Below are 25,146 nucleotides of genomic sequence, written 5' to 3' on the forward strand. Positions count from 1 at the left end.
TGTTAATTCAAGGCGCAGTCGCTGATTATTCTAGCCACATCTTTCACCCTTGATTCTCTGTGCCCTCACTGCTGGAAATGCAAATCTGGAGCGTGACAAACGATGTAGGGCCGTCTCTGACACGTTCAAGCCCCTGGCGTCCCCATGTTGCTCCCCAGCTTACCTCCTCCAGCTTCACAGTAATTACCCTTGTTGGATCGCTACGCCTAATCATACTTGATTTTGGGATGCACTGCCATTGTCTCCACTTGTTAGCCCCTCACACTGCTCGGTTCTGATAGAGTACACTGATAACACAGAGGCGCGTGCACACACACACACACACACACACACACACACACACACACATATACACGCACACACATACACACATAGTCTGTATTCTGTTGGCTGGTGTTTATATGAGGTAGCTGTGTACAGATCTAATACAGTAGCTGATTCATTTAGGGATGATTGTTCTGCTTCCAGTGATTAATCCCTCTACGATCTGATCAGCAGGAGATGAATAGAATAAAAGGATAAAAAACAGCAATGTTTAGAAAAGAATAATTAATAGATTCAGATTCTGTAAAACAGACCCCTTAAAGAGCAGGGAACGAGGGTAGGGGTGTGTGGATGTGGTTCCCAATTTGTTCTCACTTTGTTCCAGTAATAAGATCCAGGCCTTCCTTTCCAATGGACGAGATAATTAACTCCTGGGGACAGACTGCACAGAGCTCTGTCTCTTGGTTTATGGCACATGGAGCGAGATCTCGGCAGCCCAGACCAAGCATTGTTGCATAAATTGCAGACTCTGCTTGATGTATGTTTTTACAGATAGATATGGAAAGGGGACAAATGATAGGGGCTTTGGTTGATGGGCTGTAGTCAGATCACAAAATGCGAGGGAGGAGATGAATGTAGAAATGAAATGAGGAGACTGATGTTTTAAAGGAAAAATAGCACAAGAATTTCAGCTGTGTGCTGATGTATCTGTTGTGACTTTTATTCTTGGGTTTTTGCTGTTGTTTTCATCAAAAGTCACATTTGTGGTTATGGCATGATCACAAATATTCTTGTCAATGTTTTTTGAAGCTTGAATTCATCATAGCTTTATTTCATAAGTGAACATGCAAAAACCAAAAAACAAGGCCTAATAATAGGCCTAATAATATGCTAATGTAAATTAGATATGTTGTTAATAAAATAGTGTTTTAAGTTTCAAAACCTAAGCTTGAATGACTTGTGTGAAGTGTGATGAGTCATTGCCAAGTACTCAAGACTTCAAGTGAAATGTCAGTCTGTGACTAATGTCTGTGTTGGCTGTTGTTGTGTTCTTGGAAACCACTTGCTCAGTGTGTGACAGTGGCTGCGGTAGTATGAGTCAGGTCAGGCTAATTTCCGTATCTGTAACCTGCTTGTCTTTCCTGCATTGTCCTGCCGTGTCCAGGAACTCCTTTGGAATGTGCACCATAATGGTTTCCGCTCATTGTCCCTTTAAACCTCCACTCCTCTTCTCCACAGCTGATGTGGCTTACTGAGAATGGACTTTAACCTTTTCAAGCAGCAATATTTCTAATGAAGAGACTTTTCCATGAGGTCATATGTGTTTCCTTTGTAGGATATGTGAGTCATGGTGTGATATCTAACATCTTTTCTCTTTCTTTTTCTTTTTCCAGAAACATGTGAAGACCCTTGCGAGGCTTTGACCTGTAATTTTGCCTTCAACAACCAAAAGGCGAAGGTCTCCTCCCTTCTTCCCCTCATCCATTCTCTCTGCTTCCTCTGCAGTTTCCTTGCAGGCCTGTTAAACATGGAAGGCCGGCGGGCTACACACAGGACTTCATCACCTGATCTGAAAATAGGAGCTATAACTATTTTGCTAGGCTTCTGGCTTTTAGCAATCCCTGCCTTGTGCAATGGACAGACATTCATTAGTTTCCACCCTGAACGTCGGGACTGGGCATTCAACCACCTGACGGTTCACCAAACCACAGGGGCATTGTATATTGGAGCGGTCAACCGTGTGTACAAGCTCTCAGGCAATCTGACCCTCCTTGTTTCCCATGATACAGGCCCAGAGGATGATAACAAGGCCTGCTACCCCCCTCTGATTGTTCAGCCCTGTTCTGAGCCCCTTGTCTCTACCAACAATGTCAACAAGCTTCTTCTCATTGATTATTCCCAAAATCGGTTGCTGGCCTGTGGAAGCCTCTACCAGGGTGTCTGTAAACTCCTCAGATTGGATGACCTCTTCATCTTAGTGGAGCCCTCCCATAAGAAAGAGCACTACCTCTCCAGTGTCAACCAGACTGGGACCATGTACGGAGTCATTGTGCCTTCCCAGGGCCAGGATGGCACCTTATTTATTGGCACAGCAGTAGATGGAAAACAGGACTACTTCCCCACCATCTCTAGCCGAAAGCTACCCCGTGACCCAGAATCTTCTGCTATGCTTGACTATGAATTGCACACTGACTTTGTTTCCTCCCTCATCAAGATACCATCAGACACACTGGCTCTGGTCTCCCACTTTGACATCTACTATGTTTATGGCTTTGCCAGTGGCAGCTTTGTGTACTTCTTGACTGTCCAGCCTGAGACCCCAGAGAACAGCATGTCATCAAGTGGATCCACCAGTGACCTCTTCTACACTTCTCGTATTGTTCGCCTCTGCAAAGATGATCGCAAGTTTCACTCCTACGTCTCTCTTCCTGTTGGCTGTGTGAAGAATGGTGTCGAGTACCGGCTACTGCAGGCTGCCTACCTCGGCAAGCCAGGCCGCGTTCTTGCTGCCTCGCTTAACATCAGCGCCCAAGATGATGTGCTCTTCACCATCTTCTCCAAGGGCCAGAAGCAGTTCCACCGCCCGCCAGATGACTCAGCGCTCTGTGTCTTCACCATCCGAGACATTAATGCACGAATCAAGGAGCGCCTGCAGTCCTGCTACCAGGGAGAAGGAAACCTGGAGCTCAACTGGCTGCTTGGGAAGGATGTTCAGTGTACCAAAGCGGTGAGTTACACTAATAGACAGTGATTAAGAACACATTTATACATGCACACATACGTAGATGCACTATACATTAAGTATGCACGACTCCCTTATGGAACTGTATTGATTTTCTTCTTACTGCACAAATTAGAGAAGTCATTCAAACCATCATGGTAACCACCATAAAAAAATAATTTAAACCTCAGATGTTATATAATAATTGGTTCCTAAATACAGTATTGGCCTGAATATAACGCGACCGCCCCTTTTCAAACACCTGTTTTTCAAAAAAATACTTTTTGAATATAACTTACATCATAGTATAGTTAACTTACATACTCAGACACTCTCCTACCAGGCTCTTGGAAGTGGTCAAAAATTGTTTTCTCTGGCAGTAATGTCTATAAGACTGTCTGTTTGTCTTTTTGAGCTCCTTACCATCTGTGACAATGGTGTTTGGCAGTTTGATATATTCTGTTTCTGCTATAAACAGACTTTAAGACATTTGCTAGCCTAGCAACATTAAGGCTACAAACAACTTGTTATGCAACACTCCATGTAGGAGTCAGTTTTACACTGGTACACTATCTGATGTTGTGAACACGTAATTGTCAAGACCTCGAATATAAGATGACCCCACTTCTACAGATGTATGTCCAGGAAAAAAAAAACAACTGTCTTATATTCAGACTAATGCAGTAAACTTTTCAAATGCATTTATTCCTGTAGTAGTATTTTCTTTCTAGCCTCTATAGTCTAAATGTCTATCTTTAATCCAGTGTTGTTGTTGTTGCAATATTGGTCGGCGTTTGGCAGGCACGTCATTCTTTATGTTAAGTCTGAGAGAATAACTAATGTCCCATCACTTTAGCTGCTCACTCAGCGGTTCTCAGTGGTGATCAGCTTGAGTCTGCGGTGGGCGTGACGTGATTGTGTTACTGTGGTAATGAGCTAACCACCGCAGCTCCACTTCCTTATACACAGTATGGAAATGATGACCGAAACATGCCTTTTCCATGTGGTTTCTTGTTTGTTATCATACACTTATTATTCATCAACAGTCCAAAAATATATTAAGTCGTTATTTACACCGTCTTTTCTTTCACATCTGTAAATACTTTTAAGGTGAAGCAGGATCTCACTGACATGCAGTAGAGTATTTCTATTCTCGGTGAGTTTTAATCAGCCCACAATCAATAAAGAGGCAAGGGAACAATTCATCTACCGTACATTTTAATGAAGAGCATTCTTCAATGGTCCACAGCATCTGCATCTTGTTTCCATCCCTAAAATAAGATAGCCAACAGCAAGGGAATGACCAAAACTTCTCAATGAGCCTAAAAACCACAGTGTTCAAAGTTTTGTGGGCGTATGCTGCAGTGAAAATAAACACACCAATCATTAGGAAATGCTTTTGACTGCCTTGCGTAGAATTCTCACTGTTATCACATTATCACACTACATGTTATTATGTAGAACTTTTTTGCAGTCGTGATATCAGTGAACATCCACTTTCAAGTACAGTATATCTCTGTGAGAGATATTCCTAAATTAGGGATGATTTATTTCCTTGGCAGCCATCAAAGTGATAATATTCTCCTCAAGCGCAATACAAATAAACAAACTCCCCTTGTAGAGCGAGAAAAGGTAATGGGTGGTTGTTGCTCAAGTTAGTTCGCTTCTGATGCTGGCATAGATAACACACCAGTCTATTCCTTCTGAAATCCCCAATTATCCCATAATACAAGGCCATGTATCTACTACATGTTGTCAAGTAGAATTAAGTTTCTTGATTTTCCCTAATTCCCAGGAGGCTACAGTCCTCTGTGCTTTCATTCTGTAATTGCTAATAGGAATTTAAGAATATTAAGAATTAATGACTAGCTAAGTGTATGACCAGTCAGTTACAGTGTGTGTGTGTGTGTGTGTGTGTGCATGCTGCATGTATGTTGGAAGGCTTGCCCAGCATACATATGTGTGTGTATGTGTGTGGGGGAGCTTTGGCATAGGTCTTGATGTATTTTTACGGTTTAATGATATCCCTACCCTCATGATGATGAGAACCACTGATCAGCTTCCTTTGTTGCTTATCCCCCTGGGCACTCACTTGACCATTTTTATTAAAATCAGTAAATTCCCCATTAGCACAGTGTCAGAGGTGATTGTCAGGAGGAGGGAGACATTATCTCAAACTAGCACTGTTGAGTTTTATTATCTTTACTGAAAAGGCGGGAGGAGAGGTTGGAAGAAGAGAGAAGAGTAGGCGGAAGAAGGAGAAATGGTGGTATAGAGAGATGACAATGCTGAGATTGTGAGGATTTCTAACTGCGGGAGCTCAAATTAGAACCTTTTTTCCAGTTCCCCAAAAGAATCCCCAATCATCCCAGCGTGCTCTGAAGGATGCCAGGCGTTACCTGCAAAGCTGCACCTCCCACTCCATTCTATAGGCATGCCCTGCCAATAACATTCTGCTCTCCTTTCACATTATACACCGAGGATACACAAGCTTTGTGTGTGTAGCCACAGAGATAAGAAGGTGTAAAATACAGTCCTTAAGTCCATGTCCTCATGCTCAATGAGCAGCCAATAAATCCATAGTATAATATGGATTATGCAGATAGATGTCAATGGATGAGGAACTCTTAAAGCCTATACAAATTACATTTAACAACCGGATATGTCAACCATGCTAACATTGTCTCCTTGCTGTTAAATCCCCAAGTCAAGTAGTGTGGCTACTTAAATTTGCACATATGTTTCACATCTTGTCCTTCTTAAACAAATATGTTCCTGGATCTCCGTGTGCGGTATTTTTAGAGCACCCATGTCAGAGATCTAACAAAATGTGAGGTGAGTCAAGGTTAGACCAACCTGAGAGACTGTATTTTTTTGTTAACTGTTAACTGTACCTTGCTGGTTTCTCAGTAAATTACACATGCAGTCCCAGTGCCCTTCCTCTGGTCCGTTGCTAACAGCAGGTAGCCAGTGAGCTCAAAGAGAGAACCTTAATTACACCCCCAGCTCTCCTTCCCGTCTTGCAGACATTTCAGTGTGTGTATGCTTACATACAGGCCAAGGCTGAGGCTGTGAATGGAACTGAGGCTGAGCCAGGGGATTCAGACACAGCAGCCAATCAAAGATTGATCACCCAGCCGTCCAGCCTTCTGCCATCTGGAGATTCACGCCATCTCTGTAGTCACTCCCAAGGAGGGGAGCCATGATGGGATTCTTTCTGTATCATACTGTCTGTGTGTGTCTCTCTGACTAACACTATCATCCTGTCCTGCTTTTACTCATGCCCCACCAGTTAATTAACCACTTGTGAGAGCAAAGGGGAGCTAGTATTGATAACACTGATAGACCCTGTGAGAGAAAGTCCGAGAGTAGATAACCTGTCACATCTAATTTATCCTTCATACAAATTCCACACAAAATGGAGCTCTTTGTGGCATTGTTTAACAAGATTACATGTATGTAGTCTACTGTTGAAGCAGACCAGGCAACCAACTATTTTCATAGCGTAGATTAAATATTCTACTGTATTGTGGGTTATTCGATAAGGATTAATCACACAGGGATACGGTCTATTTATAGTCTCACAGCTCTGCTAAAGATAATCAATGTAATGTGTATCATATGAAACAGACTGAGACATGGCAAACCTGCATTTCCTCACTGCTTGTGAGATTTGTGATAAGGCATGGGGGAAAAAAAAAACAAAAAAAAAATCTGCAAGAAGGTGTACAAGAAAACTCAACCACAAGGAATCCAGAGGGATTTAGCTTGGCTGCCAAGTCTGCTAAGCGTACATCATCTAAACAATCTAGATATAATCAGAACCAAATGGTAGGGAGCCCAACAGACCATATGTGGAATAGCTGCGCGCATTTGAGGCAGTAGCTATTGATAAGCCAAAGTCTGGAACTCATGGCTGTTTCTCAAGATAGCTGCTAGCTTTACCATCTGATTCATTCTGTGTATCCATGTCTAATTGGCACATGTTTAAAATAAGCTTTAAATAATTATATAAAGTGCATTTGATTTTATAAGTAAGAGAAACATAGTGTAAGCTTACCTTTTTTTTCGAATTTAAATACTGCAGTGGAACACCCCCATAGCGCTGTGTGCTATTTCGGGTAAAGGAAATAAAAGGAAATGCCATAAAGTGGGGGGCGTAACTATAAGAGCGGAGGCGATTATTCCCTGTCAGCATTATTGCTTTTGCTCCGCTCATGAAAATCTGCGTAGTACTGAAAGGTTTTACAGCCATGGTGTGTGGTGAGAGGCTGAGTTGCCTCCCAGAGTGGGAGATGTCACTCAACGTAGTCTGCTTATACCTTTCTGACAGGGATGGAGACAGAGACAGAGACACAGAGGAGACAGACAGAGAGATAGATAAAGTGACAGAAAGAGAATTAATGAGTTGGGGTTGGAGAGAGGAGAATGTACTGTATATACAAAGGGAGTTTGTGTGCAAGAGACTATAGAATATGTACGTGGAGCAGTGCTGGGCTTCGGTCTGCTTGACCATCTCACATTACTCCACATGGCACTTTGAGGCCACTGCCACTCAGACTGTCTCAGCTGACCTGATTCAACACCAGAGACCAGTCTTTCTCCTCGCTTACTACCAGCTTTCTTATCTTATCTTACAGGATGGAGTCTTCACTCTAAGCATAAAGATGCATTATCACTCCCAATTTTCCCTATGACCTGAAGTCAAGTCTTACTGAGACTTTATGATGGTGATTATTTTCTAATTGATGGGTAAACACAGTTCAATGCAGCCTCTTCACTTACATGCATGCCTATTTCAGGTTTGCACGGTAATCACGCAGTGTGTTTGCCGGTGCACATAGTTATCATGCAGCATGTGTCTTCCTGCAGAGGTGTGATGATAGGCCAGGGTAATGAGCCACAGTGAGAGCAAGGTGGGGCTCAGTCAGGCAGAGCTGAAACATGTCTGCCAAGGGGAACAGAAAGGCAAACGTTTGTCTGGCTGTGAGATTCACTCGTGCACTTCCACCTCGCTCACCTCTCTCACCCCCTCATTTCCGTTTCAGACGGTCTCTGACACCGCCGCTATTTCCACAACTTTGACCATCGCTCTCTCCGTCTGTCTCACTCTGTCACCTTCATCTTTCCTCCTTACCGAGCTGTCTTCTTTTATAATGCTCTCCGTCTCAGTCTCTCCTCTCTCTTAATGTCTTATTCTCTAAGTCTGTCTCTCTCTGAGGTATTTTTGTCGCTCCCACTTCCTACAATACATTTCATGTCAAGGACTTCTATGTGACACATTTGTCTCATACTTCCTATAACCTTTTTCTGTTTTTCTTCAGTTTCAGTTTCAATTGTCTTCCATTTGTTGCCCATTTGTACTTCATTCTGTAACCTTTTTTCTCCCTCTCTATCTGTAGCCGGTGCCCATTGATGACTCTTTCTGTGGTCTGGACATCAACCAGCCTCTCGGTGGTTCTCAGCTAGTGACTGGACACACTCTCTACACCGAAACTCGGGACCGCATGACTTCTGTCACCTCCTATGTCTACAATGGCTACTGTGTAGCCTTTGTGGGCACCAAGAGTGGACGTCTTAAGAAGGTGAGTACCAACTCCTCTTCTCACCCAGCAGTTAAAGGCCTGTTGTAGGAGATTACTGCTCACTTCATCACTGTGATACAAAGACTTAGGCTGTCCAGTGGTCCATGGGGTACAGACACTGTGAAGTGGTCCTATTTCTGTGCAGATGGATCATGGTCACAGGGAAACTTATCTCCTTAATATTTAATGCCTGCTGTCAAAGCGTTAGAGAGGGGTAATGGCGATGGCTAGCTCACTGTAGTGGTCATTACCAGTTCCTTGTTAAGTGAGCTCCAGTGTCGCAGTGTTGAATAACCTGTACTGGCCCATTAATTTTAATAGGCACCTTTCTGCCTGTGGCCCACTGAGAGGCAAAGGAGAGAGCAAGCCCATGCACTAAACCTCCTGGTCTTGGTTGGGGAATACAGATGCCACAGAGGGTAAAGGGCTGCCGGCTAGTTAATAATGATACATTTCTCACCCCAGCCACAGGAAACAAGGTATTAGATGAGACTTGCTCATCGACAGGACTGAATAGTGAGGGAAGTGAGTGCTGTGCTCCGGGTTCAGGGTGATACAAGGAGTGAGACTGTCAATCAGAAATGTCTATGTTTTGCTGATTAATTGAGAACAGCTGTTGCACTGTTTTGGCACTCACATCACCCCAGACAGCTGATGCTTAGACTATTATGTTAACTATTATGTTAAATGTTAAAATGTTAATGGCATGTTTGAATGTAGATATTATGTGATTGTGTGTGTGTGTGTGTGTGTTGTGTAGCGATATTTGTTTGTCTTGCATACTGATGGTGTTTCCTCGACTGCATTTAGACAGCTGGTTGAAGGATTTGTCAGTAGTCACTTGGCTCCTCCTCCCATGGGGATTCCTGTTTGAGTGACAGCGGGAGTGTGTCACAGGGCCATAACTGGCTTATACAGTCACCTCTCCCCGTAGTAACAACAGCTGCGTGAAGCTCAGAACAAGAGATTGAAAAGGAAAGAGAGTCGCTAAAACCATTTTGATGCCTGTTTTGGCAAGTTCTTTGTTATTTAAGGCTGGCAATGCAACACAAATGGCCCTGGCTTGGGTTATTTTGGTCTCCATCTATTCATAATTAAATCAATACATCAGGATGTGGTGGAGAGAATATTCATTCAATGTAATCCCCTGTTTGAGCTGTTTAATAATTTAGCCCCTTTTTCTACTTGGTTAAATTAGATGAGACAGAAAAGAGTGTTTTCCCCACTGTGTTGCTGTTGCTTGCATATTGTTTTTATCTCCCTGCTTCCTTCCACACTCTTGTCTGTGGCTGCCGCCTGCCTTCCCCCAGTCCTCTGTCTCTGTCTCCTATCCTCTGCTCCCTGTTTGAGAATCCATGCAAAATAGCCTTGCCTGCTACTGTGTACTTAGGCCCGCTCCTCACAGGGGCATGACTGTAACCACAGTAACGCTAACATGGGGCAGGAATTAACCAGGATATGAGAAGGGCACCTAGAGAAAAAGTACCACGGTCCAGTAGTCACAACAGAAAAACCTCGTAGAGCACTCAACCACAGAGACTGCTCACATGACAACAGAATAAGGTAGTAATGCCACTTTCACTAACACCGATTTACCAGCAATTAGTATTCCCATCGTCTGATTTATTGTCGTCATAATGATCATCATCCTCTCACAATGGGGTAGCCTAGATAAGAAAATGCAGGACATTTACTTTTTATTAATATAAGTATTCTGAATACTTTGATTATATCCAGCAAAAGGTGCCATGAGCATTTGCCTTTAATATTATAATATTTCTCTCAGCGAGTAACACAAAACTGAAATTGCAGACTTGTCGGATTGCATGTTGTCATCTCTGCGTTTGGTAGGTGTCTGTTTTAGTGCAACATTGCTGAAACAAGAGTTTTCTGGACTTTATTTGAACCCAATTAGTTTGAAAATCACATGATTAGACAAGGCAATGCCACCATGTGCAAAAATTTGCATGCAGGTGCGTTATCGGATGAGGACCAGTCACGATTTGCATGCAAGCACATGCACATGATTCAACAAGCACTGACTGTCCACTTAATGTGCATGAAAGAGAGAATGACCATAATTAGCCTACCCACTGTGGCAGTCTGCAGCAGCGTGGGAAAAGAAAGCATTACATTTGTAATAGGTAATGAATAGTCAATAACGCTGTATGACAGCAGTGGTAGGAGGAGAGCTGCTTTGCCTGCTGTCATTGTTAAGGTGCATGTGTGTCAAGGTGTCTGAAATATGCATGTGTTTACATTGAGGGTGTCACCCATTCATGCCCTCAGGTGTCACAGGGAAGGCAGAGGAATAGGGTGACCTGATGAGCTCTGGCTGCAGCTCCTCTGCAGAGGGCTGATAAGCTCTTACAGAGTTGTGAGAGACATGTACACGGGGGTAGGACGCTAAAGTACCGAACATGACACAGCCATAGGGGGACAAGATTTGATGCTTTGCTGGTGATACAGTTCCATACCTCCACCCCTTTCATGCAACCAAGAGAAACAGACAGATGGGGAAAGGGAGGGGTGTTGTGCACGGGGATGCACGGTTAAGGGGTGTGAGTGTGAGGTATAACAAGAAAAAAAAATAAGAAAAAGAGTAGCAGGAAGAGGCAGAGATAGGAGAAGGAAGAAGGTACTGGGGGAGGGAGGAAGAGACCGTTGAAATGTGAATTTAGTGCCGCCAAAGAAACCAGGGCTGCACCGCTGCCTGTAATTGGATTGGCTCCCTTCCCAAAGAATCCCCCCCCCCCTCCTCCCCTGCCCTCCATCTCTCGCTTCCCCATTCAATCCCACTCCTCCTTCCCTTCCTCCACCTCCCTCTCACTCTCCCTGCTGCTGTTTCCTGGGCTTTGCTGGAGCATGGCAAAACGGGAAGGATAGTGTTGGCAGGTACTGCTACTAGTGGCAGGCTTTTGTAGGGGATTGATTGAGGAAGAGGGGTTAAGAGGGAGGGGGAGTAAGCAGGCGCTAAGGTGAGGAGAACGCATATGTAGTGTGGTAGACTGCAGGAAACAATAACACTACAGCCTCATATATTAGCGTTCACATGCTGTGACGATGTGTACAGAGTGTGAAGTGATTACATTTCACTGTTTGATGTAGTGTCGAACAAAAAAAACGAACAAACAAACAAACAAAAAAAACAACTTTATTTTGTGAAGATGGAATATTCTCGTTCCCTAAAGTAAAACATCATACAATAGTTGATGAGTTCAATGTATAGTCTGAGTGTCATGAGGCTTTCATAAATAGCTTGTGGACTTCTGGGTGGCACCCCTGGAGGCAGTGATTGATTGTTGAGGGCAGTAGATGTTCACCTCAGCAGAAAACTGCTAGGGGGTAATCAATATTCCAGGCGATCATGCACTTTTTCTAGCTACAGTGAAACCAGTTCCAATCAGGACCAAACAGGACCAAAACTATACCTTCAGACCACTCGAAGGTAAAATCAGAGGATGTACCAGTAAGCCTCTAGTCCTGCTCACAAGTTAATGTCCTATTTAAATTCTAGACCTAGGTTTACACTGATACTCACCAGACTGTGTATCGTACTCACCAGACTCCATCATCTACATTATCGCTCTTATGTACCCGGAGACCAAAAGACTGCTTCTGGGCTCTGTGGGTCAAATTATAGAGATAGTCGATCTGCTATGCAGTTTATTCTGAACACACATTACCCAAGAATTGCATCATCTAAATTGGAATTGTGGCTGTGTGTGGTTCACTTTGTGCTTAAGCACAGACATATCCCACACGGGGACTGGGATTGGTGGGAAGCAACAGCGGCATTAAGGAGGAGAGGAGCTGCGGGGAGCACAGCCTTTGATATAGATCGAGATGGAGGGCACGGCTGCACATGTAAAATTGGATGTTGAAAGACATCCCGGCGATAGATGAATGGGGAGGTTAAAGCAAGCTCAGCAGAGGCACGTTCTGGATTCCCCTGTTAATCAGAGACAGACAGTGAGAATGAACATCCTCCACCCCAGCTGTGTCATACAGAACAGCAGGGGTTAAGAGCTGTTGAACCTTAGACCAAAGGGATACATTCCCAGATGGCATCGTCTGTTGCTTTTTACATTCAACTTAGTTACTCAGGCCTATATAGGATTATTTTGTAAATTATTTAAGATGTAATTGAGTCATGAAACCTTGACATATAAAATAACCATTCCTTCAATTGCTTTAGGCTGATATTGCCTTGTAATATCTCGATGTGCACTACATGCTTTGTTTTCTTCATTCAAACACCGCTGTGGTGGATCAGTGGAAATCAGGGGTTGATTAGTGGTGGTTTGTATCAGCATTAAACCATGGATGAAAAAAATGTCAAACCATGGATGAAAAAAATGTCTTCCGGCTCTTTATTCTTCAAGCCTTCAACCATGATGAGCTGCTTTCGGGCTAATTAATTCTTGTAATCATGCTCTGATGAGTAATCAGGAATTGGTTTGGATTATGCCCCTGGCAGCTGAAGGGGACAACTTAAAAGGGTGGTTCAGGTGTTTAACTGGACAAATGTCCTGCTGAACTGGTTAACATAGCAGAGGGTGCATGGCTGACTCACCTGGCTCCCACAGAGAGCTGAATAGCAATAAGCATGTGCGTGTTGTGCAGACAGTACTGGAGTGTCGCTGAGGGTAGCAGCTGATCATAGTGCATAAAGTGTCGGGGACTTTAAAGGCTTGTAAATGCAGGCAGCTGCTCCTACAGGGCCCTTGTGGCCAAGTGGTCAACCCCCCTCCACCCGTCTACCCCCCCCCACCACCACCACAGGAACCTTGCCTGTCTGTTGCCTATCAGTCCAGAGGCTGCTCACCTGCTTGACTTGTCAAGCCTCTGCTTTGGTGTGGCCTGACTTTGCGTGTCCTGGATTTTTATGTGCTTTATTTGTGTGTGTGTGAGGGATCAGCTAATCAGATTTGTTGGGCTCAGTATTTGCAAGGCATGGGAAGTAGAAGGAAGAGGGAAGAGGGCAGGTAGGAAAGAGATAGAGAGACAAAATGATGGCAGACGGACAGACAGAAAATCAGAGAGAGAGATAGAGAGAGAGAGAGAGAGGGGCTCTAACTAGCATTGAGGATGATGTCCCTAGCAACAGCTGCGGCCCATGGCAACAACTGAATGGAAGCCCATCCTATTCCCCCAGGGGTACAAATTACACTGAGAGGAACAGTACTGAGGGGTCCTGTCACCTACATCCCCTGCAACATACACACACACATACACACACACTCACTATTGTGATATATGAAGAACATGAACCCTGTTCACTTCACTTTATAAACAACTTTCGGTTGGTCATTAGGGCTTCATCGTGGGCCAAATAAACAACCTAAAAGCACAAAGAATTAATCATTTTAATGGCTTTGTTAAACATCTCCATTGTCACTGCCTGGCTTGCATTAACCTTGAGCTGACATGAAAAGAAATACAATTGCGAGTGAAAAGCGCTGTCATAATTGCCACCAGGTAGAATTTGTTTCCAATCATCGTACTCACAAATTGTTATTTCTCAACTGAATGCCTTGTATAATAACCGTTGCATCACTTTGTTTCAGACTGAATGGCGTGGTCCTATTAATCCCACACAGAACAAATAATTGCAGCCCTCTGTTAAACCAGAGTCTTTGTTTTGTCTGTCTTGTTTGAATGAAAAATTGAATGAAAACCACACTACCCACTACACCTGTTAATGAAGAAGGCAACTAACATTGCAAACTTAGCAAAATGACAAGTGCCATCGGGACATAAGGAGTTTTTGGTTGAAATGACAGCTGCCAATATGTATTACATTTGTGTTTAGGACTCTCCCTGCTCAATTGCCATTAAACTCCCTGCTAAAATCCCATTAAACTAAGCAATACAACCTCAGGTTGCCCACTGTTAACAGCTGGGAGTCCAGCATAGCCTTTAGAAATTACTTTCTAAAAGACTAAAAGAACTGAAACAAAAAAAAAACATTCTCTCCTCCCAACACAACTTGCAGCACTTTCTCAAAGAAGCTGAAGCAAATGTCCTACAGTGAAAGCAGCACTATTTGGGGAAGTGCAAATAGAGCAAAATTTTATTTTCTGTCATTACCTGGACCTGAGGGCATCTGTGGATGGCAGCTCACACAGAGACTATCAAGCTTTTTCTAACCTCTACAGCAAAACCGAATGACCAATAAATGATGATCTACAGATCCTACCATACTGTGAAGAGCTGTTGGAAGGCCCGCCGCTTTGCAGGGAATATCCTCCCATCGCTACATCCATGAGGGACTTCAGTAGAATTGGAAGCTTTAAGTCCTCTATTTTATCTGTTGGAACTATTTTTTATCATTTATTTTCAAAAGCAAAGGGTGCTCTCTTGAGACAATGTATTCACACTTCAGTGGTGTTTTAAGTCTGGAGGAATGACAAACACAAATGTGTTATGTATGGGTATGGGCTGAAGATGTTTGTGTGCAGAGGTAGTTGCTATAGGTGTTTAATTACCATAACCATCTCTCCAGTATAGCTAATGACTAACTTGTTCATTGAGTTGTGCACTGGTAGGATGTCTGTGTGACCTTTCAGAACCTGGCCTCCACTTGACCCCCTCCTGCTCAGTTCTTAACCCTGAGCCAGATAAAGAGGCGGCCGACGGCGGCAGGCTGTGTCTTTCATGGCTGTCTTTAGAGTACAAGCCTCTCTATCTGCCAGACCTGGACCAGGCTTCTCTAAACACTTCACTGTTAAAAGGCCAGCGGAAGACTGAGAGCCCCTGCCGTTCCATTCATCCGAGCCTTATATCTGCTTTTTCCCTCTTAGTCTCTCTGATTTACTTTCTCTCTGTGTGTCTTTCTCTCTCTGTCTCACTCCCTCTTACTTTTCATAGCAGTGAGTTAAATGTAGCATGGTCAGTCAACCAGCTGTCCCCTCTCGTTTTCTTTCTCTTCTCTGTTTCTCTCTCATTCCTCTCTTTCTTCCCGTCCTTTTCTCCGTCTCAGTATCTCACTCTTTCTCCTGATCTTTTTCTTCTTCTCTTTCCTGCTCAGACTATTACAATAAGACAGCCTACCCTGCAGTGATCTCATTAATCACATTCAAACAGCTCTCTGTTGCTTTCTCTCCTTCTATCTGTCTCCCACTCCATTCTCTTCCTCTAATTGCTTGCTCTTTTCTCTGCCAGTGTCTCGAAGGAAGCGTTTTTCATTATCTAACAACAAGAGACTAATACTAATACAGTGCATACATTTTTACTACAGATGGATTTTATACATGCAGGCTTAATTTAGCCTGTGGATATACAGTAGTGTGCCAATGTTGCCGAATCCCAAAAGACGCAAAGACAGAATCACATATGTTCGTAAATATGTTGTGAGCTACGTATTCGTTAATTTATCGCCAATATTGCTGTTTATTCTGAGCAGAGGATTTTTGATTTGCTAACGACAATGCGTTCTCTTTTTTTAGGAAACAAATTACCCTGTTGAGTGCGCCCCATAATTGGACTTAACTTAATGAGTGAGATTAATTAACCCCTTGTAGTTTACAGCCACTTTTCACTAGAGACTGCATGTAGAAAGAGCATCGCTCTAATCCGGTTTCTTCCAGTTTATTTCCTTGTTGATGGGGATACAAATTAGGTTCAAAGCAGCATTATTTGTGTTGCCCATGGAATTTTTTTTATAGTACTTGGGGCCTTAAAGGGAAAACAAGACATAGACCTTGGCTCTATACTCGCACTGTTACGCACACACAGAGCCTGGGAGTCATACTATGCCCGTGGCAGTGGATTGTGTGGTTTTCACCAATGTTAGGTTCAATAATGTCATTAGGATTGGCAAGCCACATCAAACAACACTGGATACCCAGATCCATGTCTTTCTGCTTAGGCAGAAACATTCAACATGAGGAATTAGGCTGAATATTCCCACATGTTTCTCTCAGTAAGAAGTGGCCTTTTGCATTCTTATGAATATGGTATATTTCTAGCCCGAGCATCTCTGCAATCGGATGTTTTATGTGCAATAAACACAACAAGAATATGTCCAAAACATTATGCAAGGGAGCTGTGTTGGGAGACAGGGCCTCACAGCCTATCAATATTCCTGTTTAGTCTGCAGCCAATAGGCACCACAGGGAGAACATTTGAAATTCATAGAAATTCTTATCAGCGGTTGCGTAGCTGTTATTGATATGTTACTGTGGAAACAACATAGTAGGGGTGTAGGCCTTGTTATTTTTTTTTCTTGCCTGAGGTATAAGTCTCAGAGCTCCAACAGTTCCACCAATCAAAGAGAAAATTTCTCCCTCTGTCAAATGAACTTTAAGTACTCAGTGCTTGACTTTTGTCCTCTGAATGCCAGCTGGCATGGAATATGAGTTTTTTTTTTTTCTTTTTCTTCTTCAATTTCCCTGCTGACCTTGCTGAAGTACTCAGAGAGAAAAAGGGACAGACACAGAAAGAGTAAACATCTTTAGGATAGAAAAAAGCCAGAAATAGATTAGCGAACAACGTCTGTCAAAGTGGATGGCTGGCTCAGTGCCAGGCTTTATTGATTTGCTTTACAAAGCACTTGAATGGGCCAGATAACTGTGATTAGCCAATTCATTACTGCTGGCTCTTAGAGTGGTCAAAAATTAGATAAAAGGGGGAATAGGGAGGACAGAGTGGGAGTGAGAGCAAACTATTACTTTGTAAACTGGCACACAAACTCTAACTGTGGCCCACGACAGTTGGAAATCTTTTTGAAGTTCTTGGTAAATTTCCCCTATTTTACATGAATCATAATTATCATCCTCATTAGAAGCAGTTACAGAACGAAAAATGAAAAACATGCATTGTTTATGTGTTTGATAGCATGCGTAATGACTCTAGATTACTCAATCAACCAAAACAGCATTCCTCTCATCAACTTTGCAAATGTGCGCTTCCATTTCAAGTGTCTTTTCAAGTTGCTCGGCACCAATAGATCTCAGAAATGAGAATTGTTTTGGCTTTGATGATATACTAAACTGTTGTCTGTGCGAAGGCAAACAGAGTGTGACAGCGACTAATGTTTCTGTCTGATAGTGAGACAGCTTTACTGCTCCTCTGTCTCCTACTTCATACAAGACAGCAGCAGTTATCAGGGCCCTCAGAGTTAAGCTTGTCTGGGTGACAGCATTGTTTAATGCATTTCTATGATCACATAGTGTTTACAGCAAGCTTTTATGGGCTCTACACAAATCATTTCTTTGATATATGCATTTTGACATTGTACAGTCATCTGGTTATCATTTATAATGGATGTTATGACAATAAGAATTAGGGATTGTAGTAAAATGCTAAGTTCCTTCTTTTGTTGCAACATTAAATACTGTTTGTCTCTGATACCTGGACGTTGGATCTCTTGACAGTGAAGGATCGAGGCAAGAAGAGCTTTATCATTTTCACAGATTTTTTTACTTTTACTCCAATTTTCTTTCTACATTTGTGCTCTGCATACTCTCTATCTCCTTATTTCTTCCTCTCACTCTCTCCATCTCTCTCGCTTACCGCAGGGCTGTCAAGTAACTCCAGCTAGCCATCAGCCTAATGAACAGTGATACAGTGCTAATGGCATGTGATAATATTTCAGGCCACTGGTAATCTCCGCTCACTCAGCCTTTACCTGCTCGTCACTTCTGCACCATTAACACTCACATACACACATGGGGCATCTCTTTCTCTTGACAGCTGTATGTCAGGTCTTGGCCTCATGCTGTCATGAAACAGAGCTGTCAGCCTAGACTCCTTCTTAATAGTCCAGCCGTCCAGCAAAGATGGCTACAGTCTTAATGGGATTGGACAGTTCCTTCTGCATAGCTTGTAACACATTGTACAGTGTGTTGTGTTCACTGGTCAGAGCATCTTCTGAAGCCTTATTGTCTCCTTTGTTTAAAGACAGTGACCTTACCGTTGGTTTTTAACGGTATTTATATTCAAATAGCTCCACTTTTGTTTTCACCAGGAAAAAAAAAATCCAAAATGTTATATATGTTCTCTCATCTCATCATCTGACTCCTATAGCAATGACATATAGCACAATGTCACGGCTATATAATGCCATCACACACGAAACACTGACTGGTGAGAATAAAACAGAGACAGCTGGAGGTAGATAGAGTGTAAAGGCCACAGATACCAAATATTGTTTGACTGGAATAGACAGAAAATATAGTCCATGTAAAATATATGATATTTCAGCATGTGTGGGTGGATAGATTGCTTAACAGATTCTGTGTGGTAGGAAAGAGAAAAAGTGCAGAGTTAAAGAACTGAGAGAAAGAGAGAAATTATCAAGGGTATGTTTGCGATTGAGAAAAACACCTGCATCACCACAAAGCCCATGCCAGGCCACCGAGAGGGCATTAACGAGGTTGTGAAATCAAAGAACAGAGCGGGAGCGAGAGGCCTCTTCCAACCACAGGTCATCTCAGCCACCGCTGTTATTCATTAAACTCTAATGGTTAGCGGTTGGGAAAACATTATCTGGGCCTCTGGTAACTTGACTAAAGGTAAGGGTCAGGGCCAGAGGCCGATGTGAGACATCCCCATGCTTGGTGACATGGGCTTGCTGTGTCAGATTGGATTAGCAGTCAAAGCAGAGAGGTGATGATTTGATGGAATCACAGCACAGCAGCTAACCATCAACATTCCTCCCTTTTACACAGATAAAAAGGGCAGTTAAACCTTTCTGTTGGGAATAATGTGTTGCCGTCAGTCATAGTAAAGTGTTTTTGGTGCATTTGGCAGCCACAGTTTGGTGCTGCTGGAAGCAGCTGTTGGCTCAGTGGGGTGTATAGATTGAGGAGTGTGTCTTGTGTCTGTGTGCACGTGTACTTGGTCTTTATTAGCTGACTGTGAAAATGAATTAACAGAAAAACAGACAACAGTTTTAGTTTAACACTGTAGCAGTGAAATTTCTGGGACCAGAGGGCAAAGATCTTGTCTACATCATTTGCATGTTGCTTCCCTAAAGTATCATGCCGTTCAGTGAGTATAATGAATGTGTTTGGCTTTGACATGCGTGCACACAATAAACAGAGCTGAATGATTTTATGACACATATACATACACAAAGTATGCTTTGGTGTGGTGCACATACAAATTTGACTCCGTTATTGGCATGAGGGAGGTGTGTGAAAACTCCCTTGATCATACATTCAGAAGACACTACGTGTTTCACTCTATTTCAAGAGTGTTTCATCACATACAAATGCATGCACACACACGCACATACACACTGGGGAGGAGAGGGGGCTTTTGCCTTCCAACTGATTAGGAAACGAGAAACACTTGTGTCATGAGTTTTCACCCTAATGAGCCCAGATTGTGGTTGAGTGAACATTTGGGTGCAGGTATGCCATGTTTAGGCTGCGAGCTGGATCGGAGGGTGGGGGGTGGTTAGATCGGAAGGTGTGGTGGATCAGATGACTGTGTCGGCTCCCCGGGATCCTCGGCTGAAAGGGGATAGGACTGTGTTTGGGTTACGCCATGCTGGGAGTGCTGTTCTCTTTAAATAAGACACACTTGAACAAAGTGCAGCTGATCAGATTAGCGTGGCTGATCAGGTTTCTCAGCAGGTTTCTGGCTTGTACTGTCTGAACATCTTGACTAGGAAATGCTGTTAGTACAAAACACACTGATGAACAAAGGGAGTTGAATGAGGGGGATTTGCCAACACAGTTGTTAAGCTGTAGTTGGAAAATACACGATGATGGCACATGGATTTTACTGAATTTATTTGTGATTAGTAAAGCCTAGGCTGTTAACATAGTAAACATCTATCCTTTTGTTTATTGAGTTTTGCTTTTCTGCATCTGCAGTCTCTCTCAAGGGCAAAGTTATTCTTTCTGGTGGTAGAGAAAAATCCTACAATAAAGTGGACCTATGGGACTCAGTCTGAAACAATGGTAGCAGGATGAATTGAACCAAATCGAGTTGTGCTTGGTTCTATTGTTAAGTTTGCTATTGTGTGACGAGGAGGAAATTGTTTCTGTTCTCGGGCTTTGATGAATCCCCCCTTCAAAGACCAGAGATCACTGAAACAACAGAGGAGGAGAAAAACTAGAATATTGCCAGAAAGGCAGCATCTTGGTTTGGTTCACCATTTCTACTCTGCTGCTGTCCACAGCTATTCTCTATATATCTCCTTTCTGTTGCTCTAGCAGATCCACATTTCAACACCTTTTTCTCAGTTTGTCTTACGTTGTTTTTATTAAATACCTATTCCCTGTTCCTGTCTCTGTCCCTCTCTGTCTCTTTCTCATTCTCCATGGCTTTTCACCCGTGATCCATCCAGGCCAAGCCACAATCCCTTATAAGGCCAATGGAAGCCCCCATCTGGCCTCTTATTTCCATATCAGATCTGCAGTAACAGACAGGGTTTATACAGGATCAAGCCTGGAATGCGAGGCTGCCTCTCCTTTCGGCTGTGCCACATACACTGCTATGCTCTCTGCTCTTGGGCACAAACCTGGTCACACCTTCCCCCTCTCCCCCTCCTCTCGTCTTGCAGCTTTATCTCTCTCACCTCTATTTCCGCACATTTCTTCCCATTTCTCGTCTCTTTTCTTTATTCCACTTTTTATCCTTGTGTTTTTTTTTTCTTCCTTCCTCCTTTTTCTCGGTCGCACTTCTCTCATCTGTCTGTAGCCCCTATTTCCAACAACACCAAACACACACAAACACACTCCTCTTCTCTCTCAGCAGCATCTTAGCCGAGCACATATTCATGTTCGGGGACAGAGACACAGCATGCTCAGATGGTTGCTTACTCTAAGTTCATAGCTTATACAGCCTTGCAGCCGCAGACAGCCAAACAAAAGACTAAGCCACATCTGAGTGCAAGACAAAAAGAGGAACGCAGTAAAGCCATACAGTACAACTCCACAACAAACACTCTTAAAACAGGCTCAAAGGACATCTGCGGTTTGGGCTTACATGTCCATTATATCTAAAAGCTCTCTCTTTCCTTCACCATCATTACATCTCTCTGTCTCTTTCTTTCTATCCCTTATGCACTCACAGAGCCTGTTCCTCATTACAATTTGATGTTTCCACAGGCTTTTTTCCCTCCCTGCCGAGCTTTAATATGTAAAGTGTCGACTTTCCTGTGTGTGTGTGTGGTTTGGTTTGTTGTCGTAGAGAGTCTGTTTCTGATTAATGCTGCTCTCACTAAGCTTTCCCTTTACTACCACATTTGGGTCTTGCTTGGCGGTGGAACCTTTTTGAATGAATCCCATCCAGGCCTTAATTGTTTTAAAAAGGCTGGTGGCAGACCTGACATTCTCTTTGGCTCTGTTTGTTGTGTCTTTCTATCCTCCGCTCCCTCTGTACTCACTCAGTAGTCTCTCTTGTACCTCTGCTTCCATTCCACCACATTCTCCTTTGTTCCTCTTTTCTCTCCCAGGGTCTGACACAAATGGAGGGATGAAGGGATGAGAGGGGATCTCATATAGCCTATAATGCTTATCTCCTCTGGGGCCTGCATTGCTCATTAACCTACGTTAGTCTCCACACGCCTCCATTAAAGAGAGACACCTGGCTCCCGAGGGCCCAACAGGGAAATGACAAGTCCAGTCTCCTTTCCCTTCATCGGCATCCTCGACGCACATGGGGAGAGGACTCATTACACTAAAGAACTGCACATGCAAGACTGCCTGGCCTTTGTAGTTACTCTTGTGGTGCTTCCTTTATAGTGGCTGCGGCGGGTTATTGATACTGATGTGTGGATTTCCTTGTCATGTCAGTTGTGTTGTAATGTGACATGAACAGTATACTACACATTGAAATAATGGCATCCACATTATATCCAAGTGGCTTTCCATGAATAACAAGTAGCCCTTCTTCTCGGTTTAATGGAAATCAGAGGAGTTGAGTATTGAATGTAAACAGCAGAAAGCAACAGCTCCAGTCCTTACACACAGTAGATCTGTTCAGCTGGAAACAGACTGTAACCTTCTGGTACAGTGGCAAGTCCCAGATTAGCCAAAGTCCCTTTCAGAGCCAGGGCAGCATCAACTGCATTCCGGGTTACGCATTGAAATGTATACTGTGAGTAATTGCCAGTGAAAAGCCTAAATCTTATTTGGGCGATGCATCCCAAATCTGTGTTCTGGTCCCCTGGCTAGCTCTGGTTAATCTGCTTGGTGGGGACTTAGCCTTTCTAATGTCCCTGCCATCCACTCTGCAATACAGAAGAATGCAGAGATAAGCAGAATTTTCCTGCACAATGCCACCTGGAAAGGAAACAAATAAATGCTTTCATCATATTGGGAGATGAAAAGATATGCAGATGGCATATTTTGTTATCTATCTTTGTTTAATTTTCAGCAACTTCCTGTTCCTCTTTTTCTTTTTCTCACTTTTCTCTCTCTCCATCTGTCCCACTGTCTTTTATCATTTTTCCCCCCTCTGCGTGTAGATCTCTCAACCATGCATTTCTGGCGCTAAAGTGAGTAAGTTGAACTGCATCACTTTAATGTCAGACTCTATGTTTTCCACAACACTGACCTCTTTGTTTTCTGCTGCCTGCAGTTTCTCTATTCTCTGCTTTCCCCTTTTCTTTATTCTCCAGCACTCCCTCTCACTGTGTGTGTGTGTGTGTGTGTGTGTGTGTGTGTGTGTATGTGTGTGTGTGTGTGTGTGTATCTGGCAGACAAGTGGATGTTAGGGAGTTAGAGCAACCTGGAAACAGTGTAGATTCCCTTTTAACCATTTTCACATTTTTCTCTCCCCCTTCTCTTCACTATTTCACTATTTCTCTGCTATTTGCGTCCGATTGCAGCTGATTCTCATTCTTCAGTCTGTGTCCAGTGCTAAGAAATATTAGCATATCATTGCCGTAAGGAGCTTCAAACTTCACAATTAATGGGTTTTTAATGGTTCCCCGGGCCCCACCATTATGTGGCCGAGCTTCTTAGCCTAATCCAGTGGGGACCATATGGGCAGCAGCCTGACTCCATACGCTGGACCCAGAGGTGTATTGAAACTGGTAGGGAAGCACAGCCAGAGTGTATTTAAATCCAGAGCAGCTTGGGGCTTTATTTAAAACCAAAGAAAGTTTATTTGTTTGAGGACCTCAGAGACTGGAGTGAGTGCAGCAGGGCTCTCCTTCTTTTTACAAGAGCTGGATTGATTGTCCACTTGGGTTCAAGGTGTGAAAGTTTGCAAAAATGTGTGTATGTCTGCGTGTGTGTGTGTGTGTGTGTCTGCACGACTGCATAGATACAATAGGTTTTACATAATGTGTCTTTCTTGAAATGTTACTCTGTGACTCAGAGTTCCAGCCACGTTGAGCATTAAACCAGCATCTAGTGAGTTTTAAAACACACTCAAGAGACCACCAACAAGCACGACTATCTCATCCGTGCGAGGTGCTGGCATGGACCGGCACATCAGCAGGGTGAAATAAACAGGATACTCGACACACTGACAGTGTTTGCACATTTGAACCCACAAGGATTTACTCTATATATATTGTGTTAATATTCAAGCACTCAGCTTGCCCTGAAAAGGAAGGTGTCTTTGTGGTAGGTTTATGCGATGCTGTCTGTTTGGATATATGTGCCTCTAAGTAAATTCAGTAGATAGCTCGCTTACTCTGTCCTTGGACCTTCAGTTGTTTATTTTTATCCCTGAAATTCATCTTTGCCCACAGACAGAGACTTATGGTGCCAATATACTTCATCAGAAGGGCTTGTCGGATTGTTGAAGGGCCCCACCCCAGCCCGTCGGCCAGTGAAAGACTTCCGCGAAGGCTGCTTTTACGCATCCTCTTCAGGGATCCCTCCTTATTCCTCGATCCTCACTCCTCTAAACAGAAATAAGCAAATTGGAACCAGAGTGATTTCCATGTCGAACGAGGAATGAGGTGTGAGAAACAATCAAATGAGGAAATTGGCATGTAACCTATGATGGCCTCCTAGGAGAGACTATCTGAAAATGTGTGTCATTATCCTCATATATAAAAATGTTTGCATCTCACTCCTCTCTATCACGGCTGGCTTTTCACCCCACCTGTGAGTGTGGCCGTTTGAAACAGCCGTTGCCTTCCATCATGGTCAGAAGACACAGTGTATGAACTAATACCTTTCATAATAATACCTAGCATAGCTCAGCCCTTAGTCACTTGGTTAAATTAAAACTACTGATCATGGAAAGTTTGTGTGAATGTTTCAGTCTACGTGTCTTTACAGGAGATTAATTTTCAAAGCAAATAAATTCGCTTGATTTAGCAAAAACAAACATTATTTGCTCAACTGTTCACTGCCCATTTATGACAAAACTTTGTGCGCCTTCACACTTTGTCCTTGTTCACTCCTCAGTAAACTCACAGTGATCCAATTTGGAAATTCAATCCTTCCAGATGGACTTGAGAATAAATTACTAAAGGTCAAACTAACTGGCCAAGCAGCTAACAAGCCAGCAGACCACGGTCAACACCTGAGTGGAAAGCAGCCAGAAAAGCTCTTTACTCATTACAGTTCCTGTCGATGGAAAGAAGATTAAAAACGACTAAAGACTGTGTCTCCTCAGCTCTCGTACTTTTTCCGCAACCATGATCCA

At 43.2% G+C, this 25,146-nt stretch overlaps 1 protein-coding gene across 1 annotated transcript in view; it reads left to right on the forward strand.

The window, feature by feature from the left end:
- Positions 1-25,146, forward strand: part of plxna2 (plexin A2) — a 169,628-nt gene that overhangs the window by 22,453 nt on the left and 122,029 nt on the right. Inside the window, exons 2-3 of the mRNA XM_044351917.1 lie at positions 1,659-2,992; positions 8,389-8,571. Of these exons, the coding sequence (XP_044207852.1) occupies positions 1,793-2,992; positions 8,389-8,571 (1,383 nt within the window). The 5' untranslated portion in view covers positions 1,659-1,792. The remainder of the gene's footprint in view (positions 1-1,658; positions 2,993-8,388; positions 8,572-25,146) is intronic.

This window comes from Thunnus albacares, chromosome 5, assembly GCF_914725855.1.
Source record: "Thunnus albacares chromosome 5, fThuAlb1.1, whole genome shotgun sequence".
In the NCBI taxonomy this organism is placed as follows: Eukaryota; Metazoa; Chordata; class Actinopteri; order Scombriformes; family Scombridae; genus Thunnus; species Thunnus albacares.